This window comes from Oncorhynchus tshawytscha, linkage group LG32 (genome assembly GCF_018296145.1).
Source record: "Oncorhynchus tshawytscha isolate Ot180627B linkage group LG32, Otsh_v2.0, whole genome shotgun sequence".
Lineage (NCBI taxonomy): Eukaryota > Metazoa > Chordata > Actinopteri > Salmoniformes > Salmonidae > Oncorhynchus > Oncorhynchus tshawytscha.
Genome location: NC_056460.1, coordinates 6,826,410 through 6,845,284, shown reverse-complemented (window position 1 = coordinate 6,845,284; position 18,875 = coordinate 6,826,410). Strand labels below are relative to the sequence as shown.

Below are 18,875 nucleotides of genomic sequence, written 5' to 3'. Positions count from 1 at the left end.
GTCTTGATTTTAAAACTAGAATAATTTAGTGGCAAATCACATAAAGGTGCGGCCTCTGAAGAGCCCATCTCAACACTCCAACCCTGTTCCTGGAGAGCTAGTCCTGTAGGTTTTTGCTCCAACCCTAAACTAGCAATTATCTGGATGGAACGTATCTCTCCAGGAACAGGGTTGGAGACCCCTGGTGTAATGGTTCTTGTCTGGATGATTCCATCTCAATCAAGAACAGCAGATGGACAGAGAGAAAAGGCCAAAGTAGAAATGCTTCCATATTGTCCCATGTTTTATTCAGTTTCCTGGGATTCAAGACAGGCATGCGGTCAGATTTTCAGTTTGCCACACTTTCTTACCCAGAGTGCCCAACAGTCATACGCTCACAGGCACTCAAACAGTATACTATTGTAAAGAAGTCTGTCTTTGATATTTATCAAAAGTAGGCACTTTTGAAGTAGACCACTTTACTGGATGGTGCTTTTTGTTATATACACCAGTAGATCCTCACAGTGTAAGACAGGCAGTGAATAGAACTGGGAAACAAGACTTTTGGTTGGAGCTCAACTACTTTAAAAAAGACAAACCAATCAGAGGCTAATGTTCGTTCATGCTTTAAATATAATTACTTAGCTCGGGCATATAGTCTATCAATGCTCAAAGTGGCATTGTGATGAAATGGCTCACTCTTACTGTACAGACAGCACAGTAAAGGTTTAATGTAGGGCCATGGAAGGGAACACTAACACTTGAGGATTGGAAGGAATTTGTTTGCAGATGCATTCAGTGCAAATTATGCTCCATCTGAAGCTCTCTTTAGAGAACAGTGTTTTTAGTCAACTTAAATGCCATTTAGCTTAAACATGGGTCTGGATCTGAGTGTGTCGAAGTGGTCTTGTTATTCCTTACTTCGTTGACCGGCGCAAGAAAAACTATGCTTTCAACCTGAAAAAATAAATAAAAATCAGTTCTCCAGTAAGTGACATGTTCTGAACCATGTCAGCATTTCAGTCCAATCAAAGTCCATTTATTCATCTGTTTTTAATAAGTCATCTATAGTTGAATTACAGTGTGATGAGGTAACGGGCAGCAGTTGCGTCCTAAAGGTGTCTCGTATCTCATTGTAGCCCCCTCAGGGAGGTGCTCTTTAAAAAAAGCCCATGTCAGTGTCTGAAATGGCACCCTATTCCCTAGATCATTGCACTAGTGGTACACTGTATAGGGAATAGGTTGCCATGTTATGTAGCCTGTCCTACACAATGGCCGCTTCAGTGTTTGGTCCCACACCGTTGCTGCCTGGGGCAGTTTCTCCCTTGAAGCACCACCACTACCAGACCTCCTCCTCTCTCTTTCTGTACCACAGACAGATCGCTGGGCAGGCTGGCTGCTGGAGATGCAGTCTCTTTACAACAAGAATCTGATTAGAGTTAGTTTCTCCCCTCCCTCCGGGGTGGGTTAACAAGGCGTTACACACTGTAGGTGGGTAGGTAGGACGACTACTACCCCCATCATCACCTCTTCTGCTCCCAGATCTCAGCCATGTTCAAGTCTAGCTTCTCAAGTGTCCTCAGTGATTGAACATTCTCAGTGTAAAACGCGACATCCACCGTCACCAGCCTGGAGCGGGGGGGAAAATCAGAGAAGTGCTTTCAAGTCATCAACAACTCCATTGAAATGGTCTTTTAGCTTTAGTGACAAGAAGCTGTTTTATCAGACACATTAAGCCTAGTTCTGGACAAATGGCTTTCATTAGATTCTCCGTTGAGCATGCTTTAATCTGTGTATTGTAAATACATGTTTTATTACTATTTTTGGGAACTGTAGGACACATTTTTGGGGCAATATTACAAATGTTCTCTCTCAACCCCCACAGAATACGAGGTGAGAAACACTCACCCATGTTGAGGTCCACCGTCGTGGTGCACCCCGAGACGGGCCAGCTGCCTTTTAAGGTGAATTTTAAGGCTGGCATTGATCCTCAGGAACAACATCTAGGCCCAGAGAAAACAAACACACAACGTTACCCTCAAAACATCTAGTCAGCTGCGAATGCAATGAAGACCACCTGGACCGTGCCCAGTATGTTGAGAATAGCGGTAGAAGTAACTACAGCGTCGTTACATTGTATTATTCATTATTACACATTTGAATAATTAGAAGTTATTGAATAGGATCTGTGGTATTATTGACATATATTACCTGTGCCTGTTCCTCAGGTAGCAGCTCGTAGAGGGCTTCATGCATTTTGGCCATTTGTTTACAGACGTTGCGAAAGCAGGCCGACGGCATGGGGGCCTTGACTTCATACTGCCGGGAGACGAGGTAGATATGTTGATACACTGACATTGCTGTAGCCAATCTTATAAAGTGGTATAGTAGGTTAGACGGGGAGAGTTTGAGAGTGGTTTGGACCTGTAGAACTCACCTTAGACAGCACCTTCTCAAACATGCTGTCCATGATCGACACCAGTTTAGCGGAGATCTCCGCTATGTGATCGTTGTAGTCCTGGCCCCCCAAAAAGAAAAACGTTTCTTAAAACTCAAAAGGCCTACACGTCGTCTAACTCACAGCTTACAAGTGAATCTCCGAACTAGAGTACTGTCCTCGTGCGTGGAGGTCCGTGCAGGCCAGTGCTCACCTTCGTGATGTGGTCAAAGTGCCTGAGGACGCTGTACTGCTTGGGCGTCAGCTTGGTCTCAAAGTGGGCCCTGATGACGGGAATGTAGTGAACCACCAGCTGAAGACAGCGAGAGGCCAGGGCTGAGGAAAGACACACACTATGGTTATTTCTACACGGACATCACAGACAGGAACACACGGCTAATACGAATGTGGAGGTTACCCAGTAGTGGAGCAAAACCTATGGTTCTTAGCAAAGCACTGGGTTGTGTTCAGTAGGACACACTCCATAGCGAGACAATTTTAAAATGTTTTGAAATGGAAAATGAAATTGCTCGTCTTATTGGACACGCCCAAGTAGTATATAGCAGAGTATGTGAGTGGAATTGAGCAGGATTGTTTTCATGGAGCAGTGCCAACTCCTAACCGCTCCACTAAAAATTCACTCCATTCAACAAACACCCGTTGATTTGTGAGACTACCGGGACCTACCATTTGGTTCTGAAGTATTGAACACAAACCATATGATTGGAATAAAAATGAAAAAGGTGAATGTAAAAAGCACATATTTCAAATAGGCTCCATGTCATATTAAAGAGCATATAAACACTAAATAGGACAGGGAGCCTAAGGAGGAACCAAAATGAATTATTTATATTAGTTCAATGCTATAGCCTACAAAGAAATACATTGAAGCATTTGCGAGTGCGACACAATTGGCTGGTAGGGACATAAAGCCTTCAGCATTAAATCATCATATAGTCTATAAATTGCGCAGGCTGTGACTTATTTAGAATTCAATACAAATTAAACAAAAATGTACTTAGTGTCTTTGAATGTATTTTTTAGAAGCACATGTTTGGCCAGTCTGTGGCGTCAGGAGAGCCGGCCGGCAGCAGAGAATATCCTCTCCACTCTTGCAGAGCCACTGGGGATGTTAAACACCATTTTGGCCACTTACCAGGCTGGGAAGAGATGCAGTTTTTTTTGTTTTGTTCCTTCTATAGGCAGGCCTAAAGGTTTTTGGGTAATAACCCAATAAAAGCAGAAAGCTTATTGAATGTGGGAATATGCCAGGCCTATTGAATAGATAATTACATTTATTTTTGTTCTGACCCTTTATTTAACTAGGCAAGTCAGTTAAGAACAAATTCTTATTTACAATGATGGCCTAGGAACAGTGGGTTAACAGCCTTGTTCAGGGGCAGAACGACAAATTTTTACCTTGTCAGCTCGGGGACTCGATCCAGCAACCTTCCGGTTACTGGCCCAACGCTCTAACCACTAGGCAGGTAGTGGTTAGAGCGTTGGGCCAGTAACCGAAAGGTTGCTGGATCGAATCCCCGAGCTGACAGATCTGATTTTTAGTTTGAAAATCCTTTGCTACAATGACCCGTTTAGTTATCTACCCACATCGTTCCTTTCTTTCTTTAAGCATGTGCATGTAGTAAGTCATGCTTTAGGGATACGTATCTTTTCCGATGCCACAATGATTCTTTAGTTGTGGACACATCACCGCACTCCCTCTCTTACTCTTTGTAAGTCACCTTGATTCAGCATGTGTGTTTTCTCAGTTTCTTTATTAAAATATTTACAGAATTAAAGCAAGGGGCTCTAGATAGCATCGCACAAGTAGGCTACAAATGCATGCTGGGCCTGACGTGAGCGCTACTGACGCGCCAGCCTTTGGGAATCTCACGCCGCGCTCCAGTCAAATTGGGCACGCTCCAGCTCTGCGTACATACCCAGGTTTTTAGTGGTGATGGTCTTGAGTCCCACCACTTGTAGTGCTCCTGCCCCCAGGACCAGCTGGCAGCTCCGCGAGTTGAAGTGCTGTCAGAGAGAGAGAGAGAGAGAGAGAGAGAGAGAGTCAGGGACCATTCAATACAACATGGCAGTTTGTTAGTGGGATTCTTGCCAGGTAAATGTATCCAACTCTCAGACCATCCTACCACAGGGGGTGGTGTGTTGTTACCTTGAGTAGGTCTGAGAGGCGGGTGAGCATGTCTGTGGAGATGGAAGGGATGTCGTTGACACACTGACAGTACTCCAGGAAGATCCGGATTAGTAGTAACACCGTGCTGATGAGGAGGAACACAGAGGTCACCAGTCAATATGGGTCGCAATCATTTTTCCCTACATGCCTTCTGTTTTGAATGTGGGAGTGGAAAGGCGCATTAATCGTAGTTAGTAAATCAAAACTCACCCGACAACAGCATATTTCTGGCCATCAATGTGCAAATAATCACTTGGTTTCCTTTCTTCTGTGCCTGGTGTTGAAGACAGAAAATAAACTGTCAGTCTGGGGACAGACAAATATTTTGGGGGGACTGACCATCGGAAACCTGGACTGACAGTTGTGCAGAGCGTGGGTCAGTGACAGACTATGGTAAGCATGGTATACAGAGCCTAAAATTCACTTTGTGGTCTACCAGCCACTCAGGTCTTTTACCAGCCAAAATATTTTTGCCATAATTACATAAAACCCAATAATCATGCTTTGTAATGTTTCTAAAAACAAGAAATGTATTAGTACGAAGTAATGTGGTATATTGCTGAATTTCATTTCATGTGACCTGAGTCCAAAATATCAGAGGCAAAATGTTCAGCTGCCCCTTTAAGTGTCTCTGAGATTTGGGATCTCTCTCTTTGCTATCGGTTGAAGCAGCAGACGCAATCTAAATAACCAAAAAACATGAGGACAAAGTTTCACTTTGTAAATTAGACCAACTTTCACAGCGCCTCCAAAAATGAATCTATCACCACTTAATTCAGTGTGCACAGCTCACCTGCCAGGCAGTGTTACAGCGAGAGGTGGGATATAGGATTCCTATTCATTTGAGCGATTAGCAGTTATGAAACGGAACAGCAGAAATACTTTATATAAACAGCTATTACAACATTTTTCGCGCTCATACTTGACTTTTGACAATGTAATGCTTGCACTGTAGATCCCTGCAAATGGACCACCTGCCAACATGGCTGGTGAAATAGACACTTACCTGCCAATATCTAAATCTACACGTGGGTGGCGGGTGCTAATTTTATGCTCAAATGGTATATTACCTTGGGGTTTGCGTTCGGGTAGTGTGATCCTGCCATCTGCTATGGAGTTAACCAGGTCCTGGAATTCTGCAGGGACCTCTGCCTGTTTCCACCGCTCATTGTCCAGCAGCAGACTGGAGATGAACCACACACACAGTTAAGATAGACGGTTTTTCAAGTTCCTGAAGTATTGCACATCAATTCCCTAGTAAGGTGTGTGTGTGTGTATACTCTCCAGTCTAGTACCTGAGCTTGGTCTTGCGCTCCTCGTGGAAGCGGTGGACAAAGCGGTTGGCCTGGCTCTGTAGCGCCCCCCTTAGGGACACACTGCGCCTGCAGCACAGCTCCTCAGTGTCCCTCACAAAGCCTTCCACCGCCTGGGACAGAAACACAAACTCGGCCGAGCTCAGACGCTCCAGGGAGCCATCCTGGCGGAGAGAGAGAAAGTGATTATTCAAGGTTACAAAACAGGAAACACTACCAGGCAGGGTTTCGAGTTATTCCCAATTTACATGGTCAATTCAGAGCACCAATGGAAATTTGAACCCTGCCTGTACAGTCACACATAAAGCCAGCTGAGAGTGCATTGGTCATGCTGCGTGTTGTTTTTCCTGTCATGGCATGCGTTAAGCTAGCTAGCTACCTTGGCTCTGGCCATGAGGACTTTGACACAGCGGTCGTGGCTGACGTCTGAGGCGGTGTAGAGCAGCTCCTGGATGTTATTGGCCACGCGGCCCAGCTCCAGGTCACTGGGCATCATGTCCTCACTGGACCTGCAGCCGGACAGACAACACAGAAATACAATTTCTAGACATTCTATTTCTATTATACAGATGGCACTTAGGAAGGGACACCATTTTTTTGTGTCTACTACAGAGTATAAAAAGGTCCCAGCTGGTCCCAACCTTCAAACATATATACACTCATTTGGCAGTTTATTTGGTACAGCCATCTAGTACCAGGCCCCCCGCCAGCCTGAATTCCTCGGGGCATGGAAATGATGCTCAATTGGTATCAAGGGACTTAACGTGTGCCCCACACCATTACGCCTGTACCGTTGACACCAGACAGGATGGATCCATCCTGGCTTAAACCAAATCCTGACTGCATGACACAATAGGAACCGGGATTCGTTGGGAGCACGCAATGTTTTTCCACTCCACAATTGTCCAGTGCTGGTCATCGTGTGCCCGCTGGAGCCACTTCTTGTTTCTAGCTGATAGGAGTGGAACCCGGTGTGGTCGTCTGCTGCAATAGCCCATCTGTGACAAGGACCGAGTAGTTGTGAGTTCCGAGATGCCGTTCTGCGCCGTTATCTGGCTTTGTGGCCCGCTTGTTACCTTCCACGATTCTTGCCGTTCTCTTTCGACCTCTCTCGTCAACTAGCTGTTTTTCGCCCACAGGACTGCCGCTCAAAGTCGCTTAGGTCACTCGTTTTGCCCATTATAACGTTCAATGGAACAGTAACAGAATGCCACGATGCATGTCTTCCTGCTTTATACAGCAAGCCACGGCCACGCCACTCACTGTCTGTAGGTCCAGTTTTGTGTATGGGGTGGTGGATCTTAAATAAATAAATAAATAAACTGTCCAGCAAGTGTATATTTCCATCATTTGTTCGAACTGGTACTGGGCTACCTTGAGACGAGTCTTGTGAGGTGTCATAGAGAGACGCACCTTTCCACAGAGGGGTCATATTAGTGTGTAGCCCAAACTGTTTGGATGCTACAGACAGAAGTTGGCAGTAGCGACTTTAGACGAGTCCCATGACGCTTTGTGGGGGTCGTAGGGAAAAATGGTGTTTGAGAGTCTTTATATAAAAAGGGGTCATGTAGGCCAAACTGTTCGGACGCTACAGAGGTTTGTGAGAAGACCGATTTTCGGGATGTCTCCTGGTCTAACAAACACTGCTGTAGCTCGGCCAGCTTCCGCCGCAGAAGGCTGACATCGGAGGTGTATCTCTAGCTTAAACAGGGGGATTGTTTTATGTCAACTTGATATCGACCAGGGTTAACCATGGCAAAATGCATAGAATCGCCGGAAACTTGCTTTAAAACGGCTAAATGTTCTCTCAGCTCCCTGGGGAGAATGTAGAATTGCAGAAAATTAGCTATAAAAACCACATATTTCACTCAGTCAATTAAGAAATGTGTAGAATTTCAGGAAATTAGCTTAACTTAAATGTCTTTACACCACCAAAATGGGGGCCTCAAATGTTCTCAAAAATGTTGCCTGGCCAACGGACCGACTGCGCCCACTGCCCACCCCACCACCTAAGCCCCTTTTTGATCCAGAATAACCCTGTATTCTCTGGTTGGGGTACGCTCACACCATTCAAACACAGAAAAGCTGCTTCTAAACATACTTCCTTAAAACATTTTGGAAGGAAAACTATTTCACGTATATTGTAATTAATTACAGGTCATATTTGAGATAAATCTGGAAACACTGGACAGTTACTTTAATTTCCTGAGTGAATACAATCTTTTTCACACTGCCTTGCCAACCCAAACTTTACTTTGGTGGAAAAATAACCAGGCCAGCACAGTATAGCCTGACTCAGTAGTGTTAACAGTGCGTGTTTGTGGTTGGTGAAGGTGGTGAGTGACTCACGAGATGCCGGTGGCTACTCCTGGCTGGAGAGCGTGTTCCCTGCTGGAGGACGACTCGGTGGTCCCTGAGGCGGAGTCACTACCACAACCATCCAAACGTGACAGGGCCTGCCTGGGCCCCACCGTGGAGCTCTGCTCCTGGCCCCCGCCTGCCCCCAGGTTCAGCTGGGCATCATTTAGAGCGTCGCTGATGAACAGGCCCTCGTGGGTGAGGTAGGCCAGTTCTGCTTCCCCCTGATTGAGAGGGGTTCCTGGGGCCTCAGCAAGGCCCCCCGCTGCAGCCGCAGCCCGCTCCAGCAGACGGCTCTTCTGGTTGCTGTCCAGCGCCTCCAGCACCACATTCCTCACCACACTGAGCGTTGCCTGGATGAGGACATATGGTTAACTTATAGGGCAGAGGAACCAACTACCAGGGTTGGGGTCACTTCCATTTAAATTCCAGTCAATTCAGAAAGTAAACAATACCAATTAGAAATGTCCCCCATTGAAAAGCATTGGTAATTCAGTGTACTTCTTGAATTTAAATGGAATTGACCCCAACCTTGCTAACTACACCAGATAAATAAAAAGGCACAGATCAACTTCTGAGTCCTACAACGGGCCAGTAAAGTAATGTACTTTAAACAGCTGGTTTGCACATCAACCAAAGAGAAATGTGTAGACACTGCCTAAATAACAAATGCTAAAGTGTTGTTCTATTATTCTATGCCAATTTATATAGCAAGACATTAACTACCTTCCATTTTCTTTACCTCTTAATACACCCTTTTCAAGTATTCTATTCAGCAAGAGGACAATTCCATAAATCCCATTTTGATTCAATCTAACCAACCGGGATTGTATTTTTAATAAAGTATGATCCTCACCTTGATCCTCTTCAGGAAGAGAATGAAGTTCTCAAAGACGGACTTCAGCAGCTCAAACCACTGGGGGAAGGTCATTAGACGCATCTGGTCTGCCAGCCTGACCAACCAGAAGCAGAGAGAAGGGTCTTATTCATTAGTGCAAACCATAGCAAAATGTTTTGCAACAGAAAGAGGTTCTTCAATCCTTTAAATGGTCTCTTGAAAAACACCTAGAAAAAAATTTCACCTTAAATTCCTATTACTAACAACTCAAACAAGAACGCCTTTTCTTTGCCAGCTTGATGTTTATTTTGGAAATAACAGAGCTCTATCAGGAGGGTCATACCCGCAATGCCATATCAGAATGGTAATTTGCATAGCATTTTTACTCATGTGAACAATATATTTTTTTACTTTAGGTCTGCTTCAATGGCTTTCATAGGTAGGTAAGCATTGTTAAATGAGGACTGATGTCAAATTATGGTAATTTTGTATGTCCAAAACATTAATATTCAATTACATTCATATTCATGTGTTTTCAAGTGGTGTAGTGCCAAGTCCCTCAAAATGGTTGTTACATTTCTAAATGATCCAGGTTTTTCCACATGTTCAGACTACATTGAGAAAATATGAGATTTTTTATTATTATAAATAATATACACAACATTAAGTCTGAATATTGATGAATTGACCCCATGGGTCATGAAATGTGGTTTAACCAATTTGTTACCCAGTAGTGTTGAAATCATATTTTTCACCAAAATAAGTATTTTTGTATTTAAAAAAATAAAATGTACCCTATTCTTAGTCCAAAGTGCTTAAGTAAAGCCCTCACTGTCAATCAAACATTTCAGGGTCAGCCTGCCAGCTGAAAATATTTGCCTGTGTGTAGGCTACATGCACGCACGCACACACACACCCACAATGTCTTCAATAAAAAAAATGTAAAACTACAACTGTTTGTGTGTTATTAGTTTAGACAGATTGTGTCCAATTATTATGACTTGGATGAAGATCAGACCACATTTTAGGAGTAAATCAATGCAGAAATCCAGCTCATTCCAAAGGGTTCAAACTTTTTCTTGCAACTGTATCTGTACGTACGCATGCACACACACACACACACAGGAAAACCCTATGTTTGGCTTTAAATGATGCAGGAGGGCTGGGGAGTTGAACAATCAAGTTTAATTCAAATGTTTTGTTCATATCCACTTCTAAATCCATTGTCAAAACATGCTCTACCAGCCCGTTGAGAATAGGGTTAATCGGTTATTGGACATATTCAGGTTCTTCCAGTTGGTGTCTAGTGAATACGACCCAGGGGTATTGTGATGATAAACTTTAAGAACAGAACAGATAGAAAAGTACAAAAATAAAAACTGACCAAATTCCAAGATTTAATTTCAAACCTTGATTAAATTGGGGTACGATCAAGTGCATTCGGAAAGTATTCAAACCTCTGACTTTTTCCACATATTTTTGTTACAGCCTTATTCTAAAATGTGTTGTTTTTCCCCCCTCATCAATTTACACACAATACCCCATAATGATAAAGCAAAAACTAGTTTAGACATTTTTGCAAATGTATTAAAAATTAACTGAAATATCACATTTACATAAGTATTCAGACCCTTTACTCAGTACTTTGTTGAAGAGCTTTGGCAGTGATTACAGCCTCAAGTCTTCTTGGCTACTCCTGCATTGTCTTGGCTGTGTGCTTAAGGTTGTCCTGTTAGAAGGTGAACATTCGCCCCATTCTGAGGTCCTGAGCGCTCTGGAGCAGGTTTTCATCAAGGATCTCTCTGTACTTTGCTCCTTTCATCTTTCCCTTGATCCTGACTAGTCTCCCTGTCGCTGAAAAACATCCCCACAGCATGATGCTGCCACCACCATGCTTCACCATAGGGATGGTGCCAGGTTTCCTCCAGGCGTGACGCTTGGCATTCAGGTGTGAATCTTGGTTTCATCAGACCAGAGAATTTTGGCATTCAGGCCAAAGAGTTGAATCTTGTTTTCATCAGACCAGATAATCTTGTTTCTCATGATCAGAGTCTTTAGGTGCCTTTTGGCAAATTCCAAGCAGGCTGTCATGTGCCTTTTACTGAGGAGAGGCTTCCGTCTGGCCACTCTACCATAAAGACCTGATTGGTGGAATGCTGCAAGATGGTTGTCATTCTAAAAGGTTATCCCATCTCCACAGAGGAACTCTAGAGTTGTCAGAGTGACCATCAGGTTCTTGGTAACCTCCCAGACCAAGGCTCTTCTCTCCCGATTGCTCAGTTTGGCCGGGCGGCCAACTCTACGATGAGTCTTGTTGGTTCCAAACTTCTTCCATTTAAGAATGATGGAGGCCACTGTGTTCTTGGGAACCTTTAATGCCGCAGACATTTTTTGGTACCCTTCCCCAGATCTGTGCCTCTACACTGTCTCAGAGCTCTACGGACAATTCCTTTGACCTCATGGCTTGGTTTGTGCTCTGACATGCACTGTCAAATATGGGACCTTTATATAGTCAGGTGTCTGACTTTCCAAATCATGTCCACCCTATTGAATTTACCACAGGTGGACTCCAATCAAGTTGTAGAAACATATCAAGGATGATCAATGGAAACAGGATGCACCTGAGCACAATTTCGAGTCTCATAACAAAGGGTCTGATACCTTATTTACAAGTTGTTTAAATGTTTTATTACATTTGCAAAAACTTCTAAAAACCTGTTTGCTTTGTCATTATGGGGTAGTGTGTGTAGATTGCTGAGGTTTTGTATTTATTGAATACATTTTTGAATAAGCCTGTAATGTAACAAAATGTGGAAAAAGTCAAGGGGTCTGAATACTTTCTGAAGGTCTGTCTCTCTATTTATGCAACAATGAAAATTCAATAACAAAAAAAGAACTTGCGGGGCCAAATCAAATGATCTGAAGGCAGAATTTGGCCAGCTGTTGAAGAGCCCTGTCCTAAAACAATACGTTTATCTGACAATCTAACGTACGCCCTCATAACTAGATTTCCACACCCAGATTGGTTTCACAGCCCTCGCGTCATATTCCAAGCGCTCCTTTCAATGACAGATTAACGCAGTCTAACTCATTGTTGTTGTTAAGACAACCATAACCAACTGGTTTAGCTTCCTTTCCTTTGTTGAGGAAGGATTCTCAGAACACCAGGCCATATTTTGACAACACCTCCAGTGCATTCGGTAGATATTACCAGCAGCTCAATGTGCGCAAGCAATTACAAACACATTCAATGTATAGCTAGCTGTACTACTCACTTTGTGACGATGTCAGTGTCGATTTCTTCAATCTGTGACACCGAGTCGACAACAGACTGTGGGATAAGAGTATGTTACTTTCCATATCTGTTTTACCAACTCAAAATGTATTTCTCGTTTGATAAAGGTATGCTAGTTCAGGAATAGACCAAAAAAGTGGAACTCGGAGGGGATGCTGGAGGAGAGGTTTGGGAAATACACTTAACATGTCAAAACCCTTTTCCCAATTTCACCATAAATGTTTACGATCATGAAGTATAAGTCTATTCTCTGATACTTTTTATGTCTGGCCTTTTACCTGCGTGACGATGCTTTTGGCTGCTAGGATCATCTCGTCGCTGTAGATGTCCAGAAAATCTAGCTTCCGCTGCCTGAGCAAGCCAAACACCAGAGACTCCAGCCTGTCCTGTATCCCCCGACACACACACACGCACACACACACGCACACACACAGTGAGCAATACTATAAAGCCCAATAACTCCAATCAGAGTAATTCTTCACTTCAAGAGATCAATTATGATAAGACACCAATTCATCAAATCAATTACAATAAACTAATAAACAAAGAGATTCATATTTCAAACCAATTAAGACAACGATTTCCGCAGAACGAAGATAATTAAAATTACCTTCAGAGTCATTCAAAGTTACCATACCCATAATAACAACAAGGCAATTGCCAATTGTGCTACTGAAATGTAAATTAGGTTGACGGTTGAAGAGATCAACACATTGATGTTTTCCTCTGATCTGAACAAACTAGACAAGAGTACCCAACATGTGCCATTTTTATTCACTTGATTCCAAGTAGCAAACTTGTTCGGAAGAGTCAGACCCACCTTTATTGAGACTGAACGTTTGTATTGCATCTGTGAGAACAGTGACCACTGCGACAAAACACAACCTCAGTTTGGTGCTCCAACCACACCTACACATTCTCAACATTTTCCATTTATGGTTGAACATCAAGCTATAGGGTTCAAACCACAACTTAATTCAAATGTAAACATTGTTTATATATTTATTTTTGTCTCAATGGTACAGACCTTCTCCATGACCTGTCCGTCATCCTCCAGACTCCTGCTGAGGTCACTCCTGGAGTACATGCTAAAGTCCTCCACCATCATCTTGTCTATCAGCTTCTCCATCTCACACAGCTGCGAGCCCAGGTGTCTGCAGGGGGGAGACAGGAGACGTCACAGGGTCCAAAGGCCACACTCTGTGTATTCAGAGTATTTCACGATGGGACTCGTGTTTAAAATGACTTATATTGACATGAAACTCTGAAAAGTATTCTGACTAGAAGTGTGTATTTTAAAGTTTCAGCATGATTCCGTTCTGCAACCATGCTGTATTTGTGCTTCAAGCTTACTCACAATAAATAGTTGGCGTGGACTGCTGCTTACTCTGATTTGATGTATGTTGTTTGTCTCATATGAGTGTCAGCGCATTTAATCAGACAAGTGTCACCACTGTGTGCGTCGATAGATCTGAGTATGTAACAACAAACATGCTACACACACCCATCCTCCCCCCCACCTGAAGCTGTGTATCCCCTGCAGCTCCTGCTGCAGCACCTCCTTGGTGGTGGCGATGAGCTCCAGGGCCCCAACGAACTCCGAGGTGGAGAGCAGCAGCTGCACAGTGGGCTGGCTCTGATGCACCGCCGCCATCAGCTTCAGCTTGTTGTGTAGCCGCGCGCAGTTGGAGCGCGTCAGCGCCTGCCGCAGTGCCCGCAGCGGGCCTTCGCACATGATGCGTTCGATGGCGGCCGTGCGGCCCCGGAGGACTGTCACGGCGCGGGCGGTTTCGGTGAGGCGGTCCTGGAGCTCGTGCTGGGAGGACATGGCGTGGAAGAAGGCCTCGGAGCGCAGGGAGATCTGGCGCGCGATGCTCACCTCCACCACGTCGAGGTAGTGGCTCAGCTGAAGAAAGAGAGGGATGGAGAGAGGGAGGGAGAAGCCAACAACAGGAAACATGACGGTGAACCAATGAAACAACGCAGGACATGACAATTGTTCTCGTTTTCGCCATCTCACCTTTTCCTGTAGTAACCGTGACGATGCCATGTCCCTGCTGCTCTTCCGCCCAGCGCTGTTGAAGTGGGACCATGGTAGGACCGCGTTAAAGGTCGTTGGGTCGTCTAGTGCAAAGTCAGGCTTCATGAAGATCTGTTTAAGCCAGACATTAGGCAGATATTCATTTTGGAATCCAGAACAAAATATGTGTGCTGCTTTGTCTAGACAAGGGAGATATTAATACAATTAAAAATATATTATATTAAAAAGTTTACGGTATTAATGACAGTTTGAGGATCATGAAAGCATACAGTCAAATCAAGGGTACGAGACGGTTCAATAGGGCTCTAGAAATCCCCACAACTCACACGGATACAACCCAAAACAAGAGGAAGTAATTACCTTGGGAACCTGCTCCAACTCTGTTCTTGATTTGTCTACAAAGAAGAGAAAGTGAAAGAGCATATTAGTTGAATCAACTCACTTCAACACTGAAAGGAAATTTGATATTTGACAAAACAAATAAGATTGATCTGTCCGTATGGTCCAAAATAGATACGGTAGGCCCCAGCCATTATGGTGCAGAGCTGTTTAATATTGCATACCGTGGTTGTTTGTGATGCTGGAGACCGCATCCAGCTCATCCTTGTTGGGACAGATATTCTTGCATCGCTCATGGATTTTCTCCCTCTACAGAGAAACACAGACAATTTAGTTTAGGCCTAATAGCTTATACAGTTTAATTATAGTGGATACATTTTCTTAGTGCTATTTCGACCATGAGTAAAGGGAAGAGGACAAAGTCTTAGAAATCGCTTAAAAAGCCATGTTCATTACATTCAAACAATAGAAAGAGGATTTGACACCTGGACTGTGTTCATCAGGCACCAAACAGTCAAACTGGAAGGGACTATCTGGACTTGCCCAATAAGAAATGCACATTTTTATTTTTCATTGCAACGTGTTTTTATATGTTTTCTGTTGCATGCCCTAATGAACACAACCCAGGCCAGACAGTGGCTTCTACTTCTGTCCAATCTACTGAATAATTCAAACTGAATGACAGGGGCAGCAGAGTGTGTTGGTTACCTGAGCTGTTTCCTGCAGGTAGGGGCCAAAGTGTTCCTTTGTGATGTTGGGGAGGTAGAAGGAGGGCATGACTTCCGTCTCGGCAAAGTCCAGGCCCCAGGATTTGGTGAAGAAGTCAGACTCCCTCTTGGCCAGCCGTGGGTCGTTCAGCGCGGCTGGAAGGTTCACCTTGGAGTTGTACACCGTCCACCTGTGCTGGTCTGCCACCACCGACGGGCCCTCGCACAGCCCCCGGGCTGCCTCACCTGCAAGGGCATGTGGGAAATGTAGTCAATAGAAACCTTCAGCAGTATTAAAACATTTAATCCATCTTGAGATGCATTACATGGTTGCGCTCCAATTCTGTAGCCTGACCCACCATCCTCACCGATGCGCTCCTACTGAGGCTACCAATTCTCTACTACCCTTCACCAAGAAGTGTGCACTATTTCACTTCCGCTAATGCATTTAAAAGCTTTGGATTGGTGCAAGAATGGCTGGAGGGAGTGCCTTACACCAATCCATTCCTTTTAAATCCACGAGGGAGAGTGGACAAGTGCAAACTTTGGGAGAGGGGTAGAAAATAGGACTGCAGTCAGCATATGGTTGATCAACAGTGACACAAGATGAACCTTTATAGATAATAATCTTGTAAGACTGCTGGCCAACCATAAATGTAGGCTAGTTCTTTACCCGTGGGCTCCTTGGGGCAGACGTCGGGCAGGGAGTGGATGGGCCTGTAGTGTCGTGAGGAAGGGTCCCTGTCCTTCCGGAAGATCCCCTCGCTGCCACCACTGCTGGGATGAGGCACTGGGGAGGAGCTGTGGGAGGCCATGGCATCGGTGCACCTCTCCACGGAGGCTAGCTGAGTTAGCAAAAATAGCTCTGAGTCAGAGAGTATCAATACAAAACAAAGACATAGCCTAAACATTAATGTTTGCGGTAACAAAATAACAAACACTAAACTGGAACATCTGCAGAGTTCTTAGTCCAATGGCATCAAAAATAGGGACATAGAAAACTTGTGTCAGTAGTCAGTCAATCCATTCAAAAGTCAGCCCATTTTCCTGTGCACGGCAATGACCTTCAGTCATTGTCACAAGTCACTAGTGTGAAGCAGAAGTGAAAGTGCAGATGTAGTGTCGCTCAGACAATTGTGGCTCAGAGGTGCAGTTGAGCAGACGTTAGGCTATAATCTGAACAGTGAGGAAAGCGATGCCTTTTGACTCACTTCCACTGTGTACTGATTCAGTTATTGCTTTGTCTGCATAACAAGCCCAGTCTACCTAAACTGAATGATCAAATTCAAAGTAATTCATCATCGGTGATTAAAGTAGAGGGTGCCTAGAACAGAGCCTATGTTAACCAATATAATCAGACTAGAAGACAGTGTTGTGTCAGCAACTGAGACTATGTTTAACTGCCTACAGGAGCGAAGATCCTTTGTTGTCTAATCTGTCTGTTGAAAAGATTAGGGTGAAAGGTGGGCAGGTATCATCAACCTATAGGCTACAATCAGCTCCTGTCAATATGGATGTGTTGTCAGTTTCAGTAACATACATTGTCGAATGCAGGGTGAAATTAGAAAACAAATGATTTACACCAGAGACATATAGTACGTCTGTCATATGACTGACTTACACCAACGTCACGTGCATCACGTTAAATAAAGGTGAAATAAAAATAAAATAAACACATCACAAGACACTGAACAGGTCATTGGGCAATGACATCGTAGCTGCCTATTTCAACAACGTCAAATGTTAACGCATGTAGCTTGCTAACTAACTGGGCAGCTACAGTCAGCCTAAATTCGCTAGCTTAGGGCTATATGGATCAAAACTGTACTATGCAAAATGTCAAGAAAATATAGTCAGCTATTTCTGCGATTCAGATAATGTACCAACTCCACCAGGGATGATGTGGTCAATTAACTAACGTTAGCTGGGTAACTTATCTGATCAGATGACAGTTTTAACTTACATTAAATCTAGTTAGCTAGTTAACGTTATTTCACTTTTTAAATAGCTAGATAACTGCAGCGCCTTAACTATCTCAGGAGGGGAACAAGATAGCACGATAACTCTAGTTAGCTAAGTAGGTAACGTTAGCCACTTACCTACTAACGTTATAGCTAAATATGAAACACCGCTGTCCACATTCGCATTTTCCCGTCATGAGGAAACATTAACCGTCATTGACCATCTTTCTAATTACTCTTTACAGACGAGATACGATTAACTCTCCGAGCATCGATATTCGAGTAGCTACCCACGACCGCAGCGGCCTGAAGAGACCAGCTGGTTACACGTCGACTGATAATCGAAGCTAGCAGAACGCTAGCCCGACAGCCAAACAGAAACGGAAGCAGTCCACACAAATAGATGACCGCTGAGCTTTTTTGTTGTTGAAGCGCAGACAAAAAAAGAAGGTGCGTCGTGTCTGGTACCTGTTGTTAGAAACACATTAGCTCTTGATTCTTCTTTCCACCATCACATTAGACGAACCAGGAGTAAACATCAAGCAAACCACCGCCGCCGGTACCGTAACCAGAATGCACTGCGCAAACAATCTTCTTCGAGTTCTTACGTGCATAACGATGCAGTCACAGCACACTGCCACAACATACTTTACTGCAGGGATAGGCGGGGGGCATGAGGGGGCATGAGGGGCTGCAGTGGTTCGTGGCGTGGGGGTGCATGAGGGGCTGCAGTGGTTCGTGGCGTGGGGGGCATGAGGGGCTGCAGTGGTTCCTGGCGTGGGGGCCATGAGGGGCTGCAGTGGTTCGTGGCGTGGGGGCCATGAGGGGCTGCAGTGGTTCATGGCGTGGGGGTGCATGAGGGGCTGCAGTGGTTCGTGGCGTGGGGGCATGAGGGGCTGCAGTGGTTCGTGGCGTGGGGGTGCATGAGGGGCTGCAGTGGTTTGTGGCGTGGGGGTGCATGAGGGGCTGCAGTGGTTCGTGGCGTGGGGGCCATGAGGGGCTGCAGTGGTTTGTGGCGTGGGGTCCATGAGGGGCTGCAGTGGTTCGTGGCGTGGGGTCCATGAGGGGCTGCAGTGGTTCCTGGCATGGGTCTGCGTACCCACATCTATACAGCCCCCTCCCCACCTTGCAAGCAAAACATTTTAGTGGCCCCCCACATGTGAGTGAAGAGATACAAAACAATTAAGTTAATTTCCTGCAATTCTACGCATTTTGCTATGGGGTGTAGAGAAAATGTTGTAGTTTTAAAGCAAGTTTGCTGCAATTCGACACATTTAGCAATGGGGCAGAGAACATTTTGCAATTGTACGACTCATTTCATGAAGTTCTACTCATTTTGCCATGGGGTGGAGAGAAAAGTGTGCAGTTTTACAGCTTATTTCCTGCAGTTCTACACATTTCAAACTTTATTTGTCA

The 18,875-nt window shown here is 44.5% G+C and overlaps 1 protein-coding gene across 5 annotated transcripts; it reads right to left on the bottom strand.

Moving 5' to 3' along the window:
- Positions 1-265: 265 nt before the first annotated feature.
- On the bottom strand, positions 266-18,069 carry LOC112230371 (vacuolar protein sorting-associated protein 54). 5 transcript variants are annotated; one of them, XM_024396638.2, is made up of 24 exons: positions 17,928-18,069; positions 16,172-16,343; positions 15,500-15,744; positions 15,016-15,100; positions 14,813-14,847; positions 14,432-14,563; positions 13,932-14,317; positions 13,439-13,565; positions 13,232-13,279; positions 12,690-12,797; positions 12,392-12,447; positions 9,135-9,231; positions 8,270-8,631; positions 6,300-6,429; positions 5,903-6,084; positions 5,678-5,790; positions 4,818-4,881; positions 4,587-4,692; positions 4,357-4,444; positions 2,631-2,752; positions 2,417-2,497; positions 2,191-2,298; positions 1,888-1,982; positions 266-1,608 (listed from the first exon to the last, which is right to left on the bottom strand). In XM_024396638.2, the coding sequence occupies exons 2-24, from the start codon at positions 16,311-16,313 to the stop codon at positions 1,503-1,505; spliced, it is 3,018 nt and encodes a 1,005-aa protein (XP_024252406.1). In that variant the 5' UTR covers positions 16,314-16,343; positions 17,928-18,069; the 3' UTR covers positions 266-1,502. The 5 variants fall into 5 exon arrangements, with proteins under 5 accessions (XP_024252406.1, XP_024252408.1, XP_042166555.1 ...); XM_024396640.2 differs by having other exon boundaries at positions 16,172-16,363; positions 17,928-18,043; XM_042310621.1 differs by having other exon boundaries at positions 16,172-16,339; positions 17,928-18,043.
- Between the last annotated feature and the right edge of the window lie 806 nt (positions 18,070-18,875).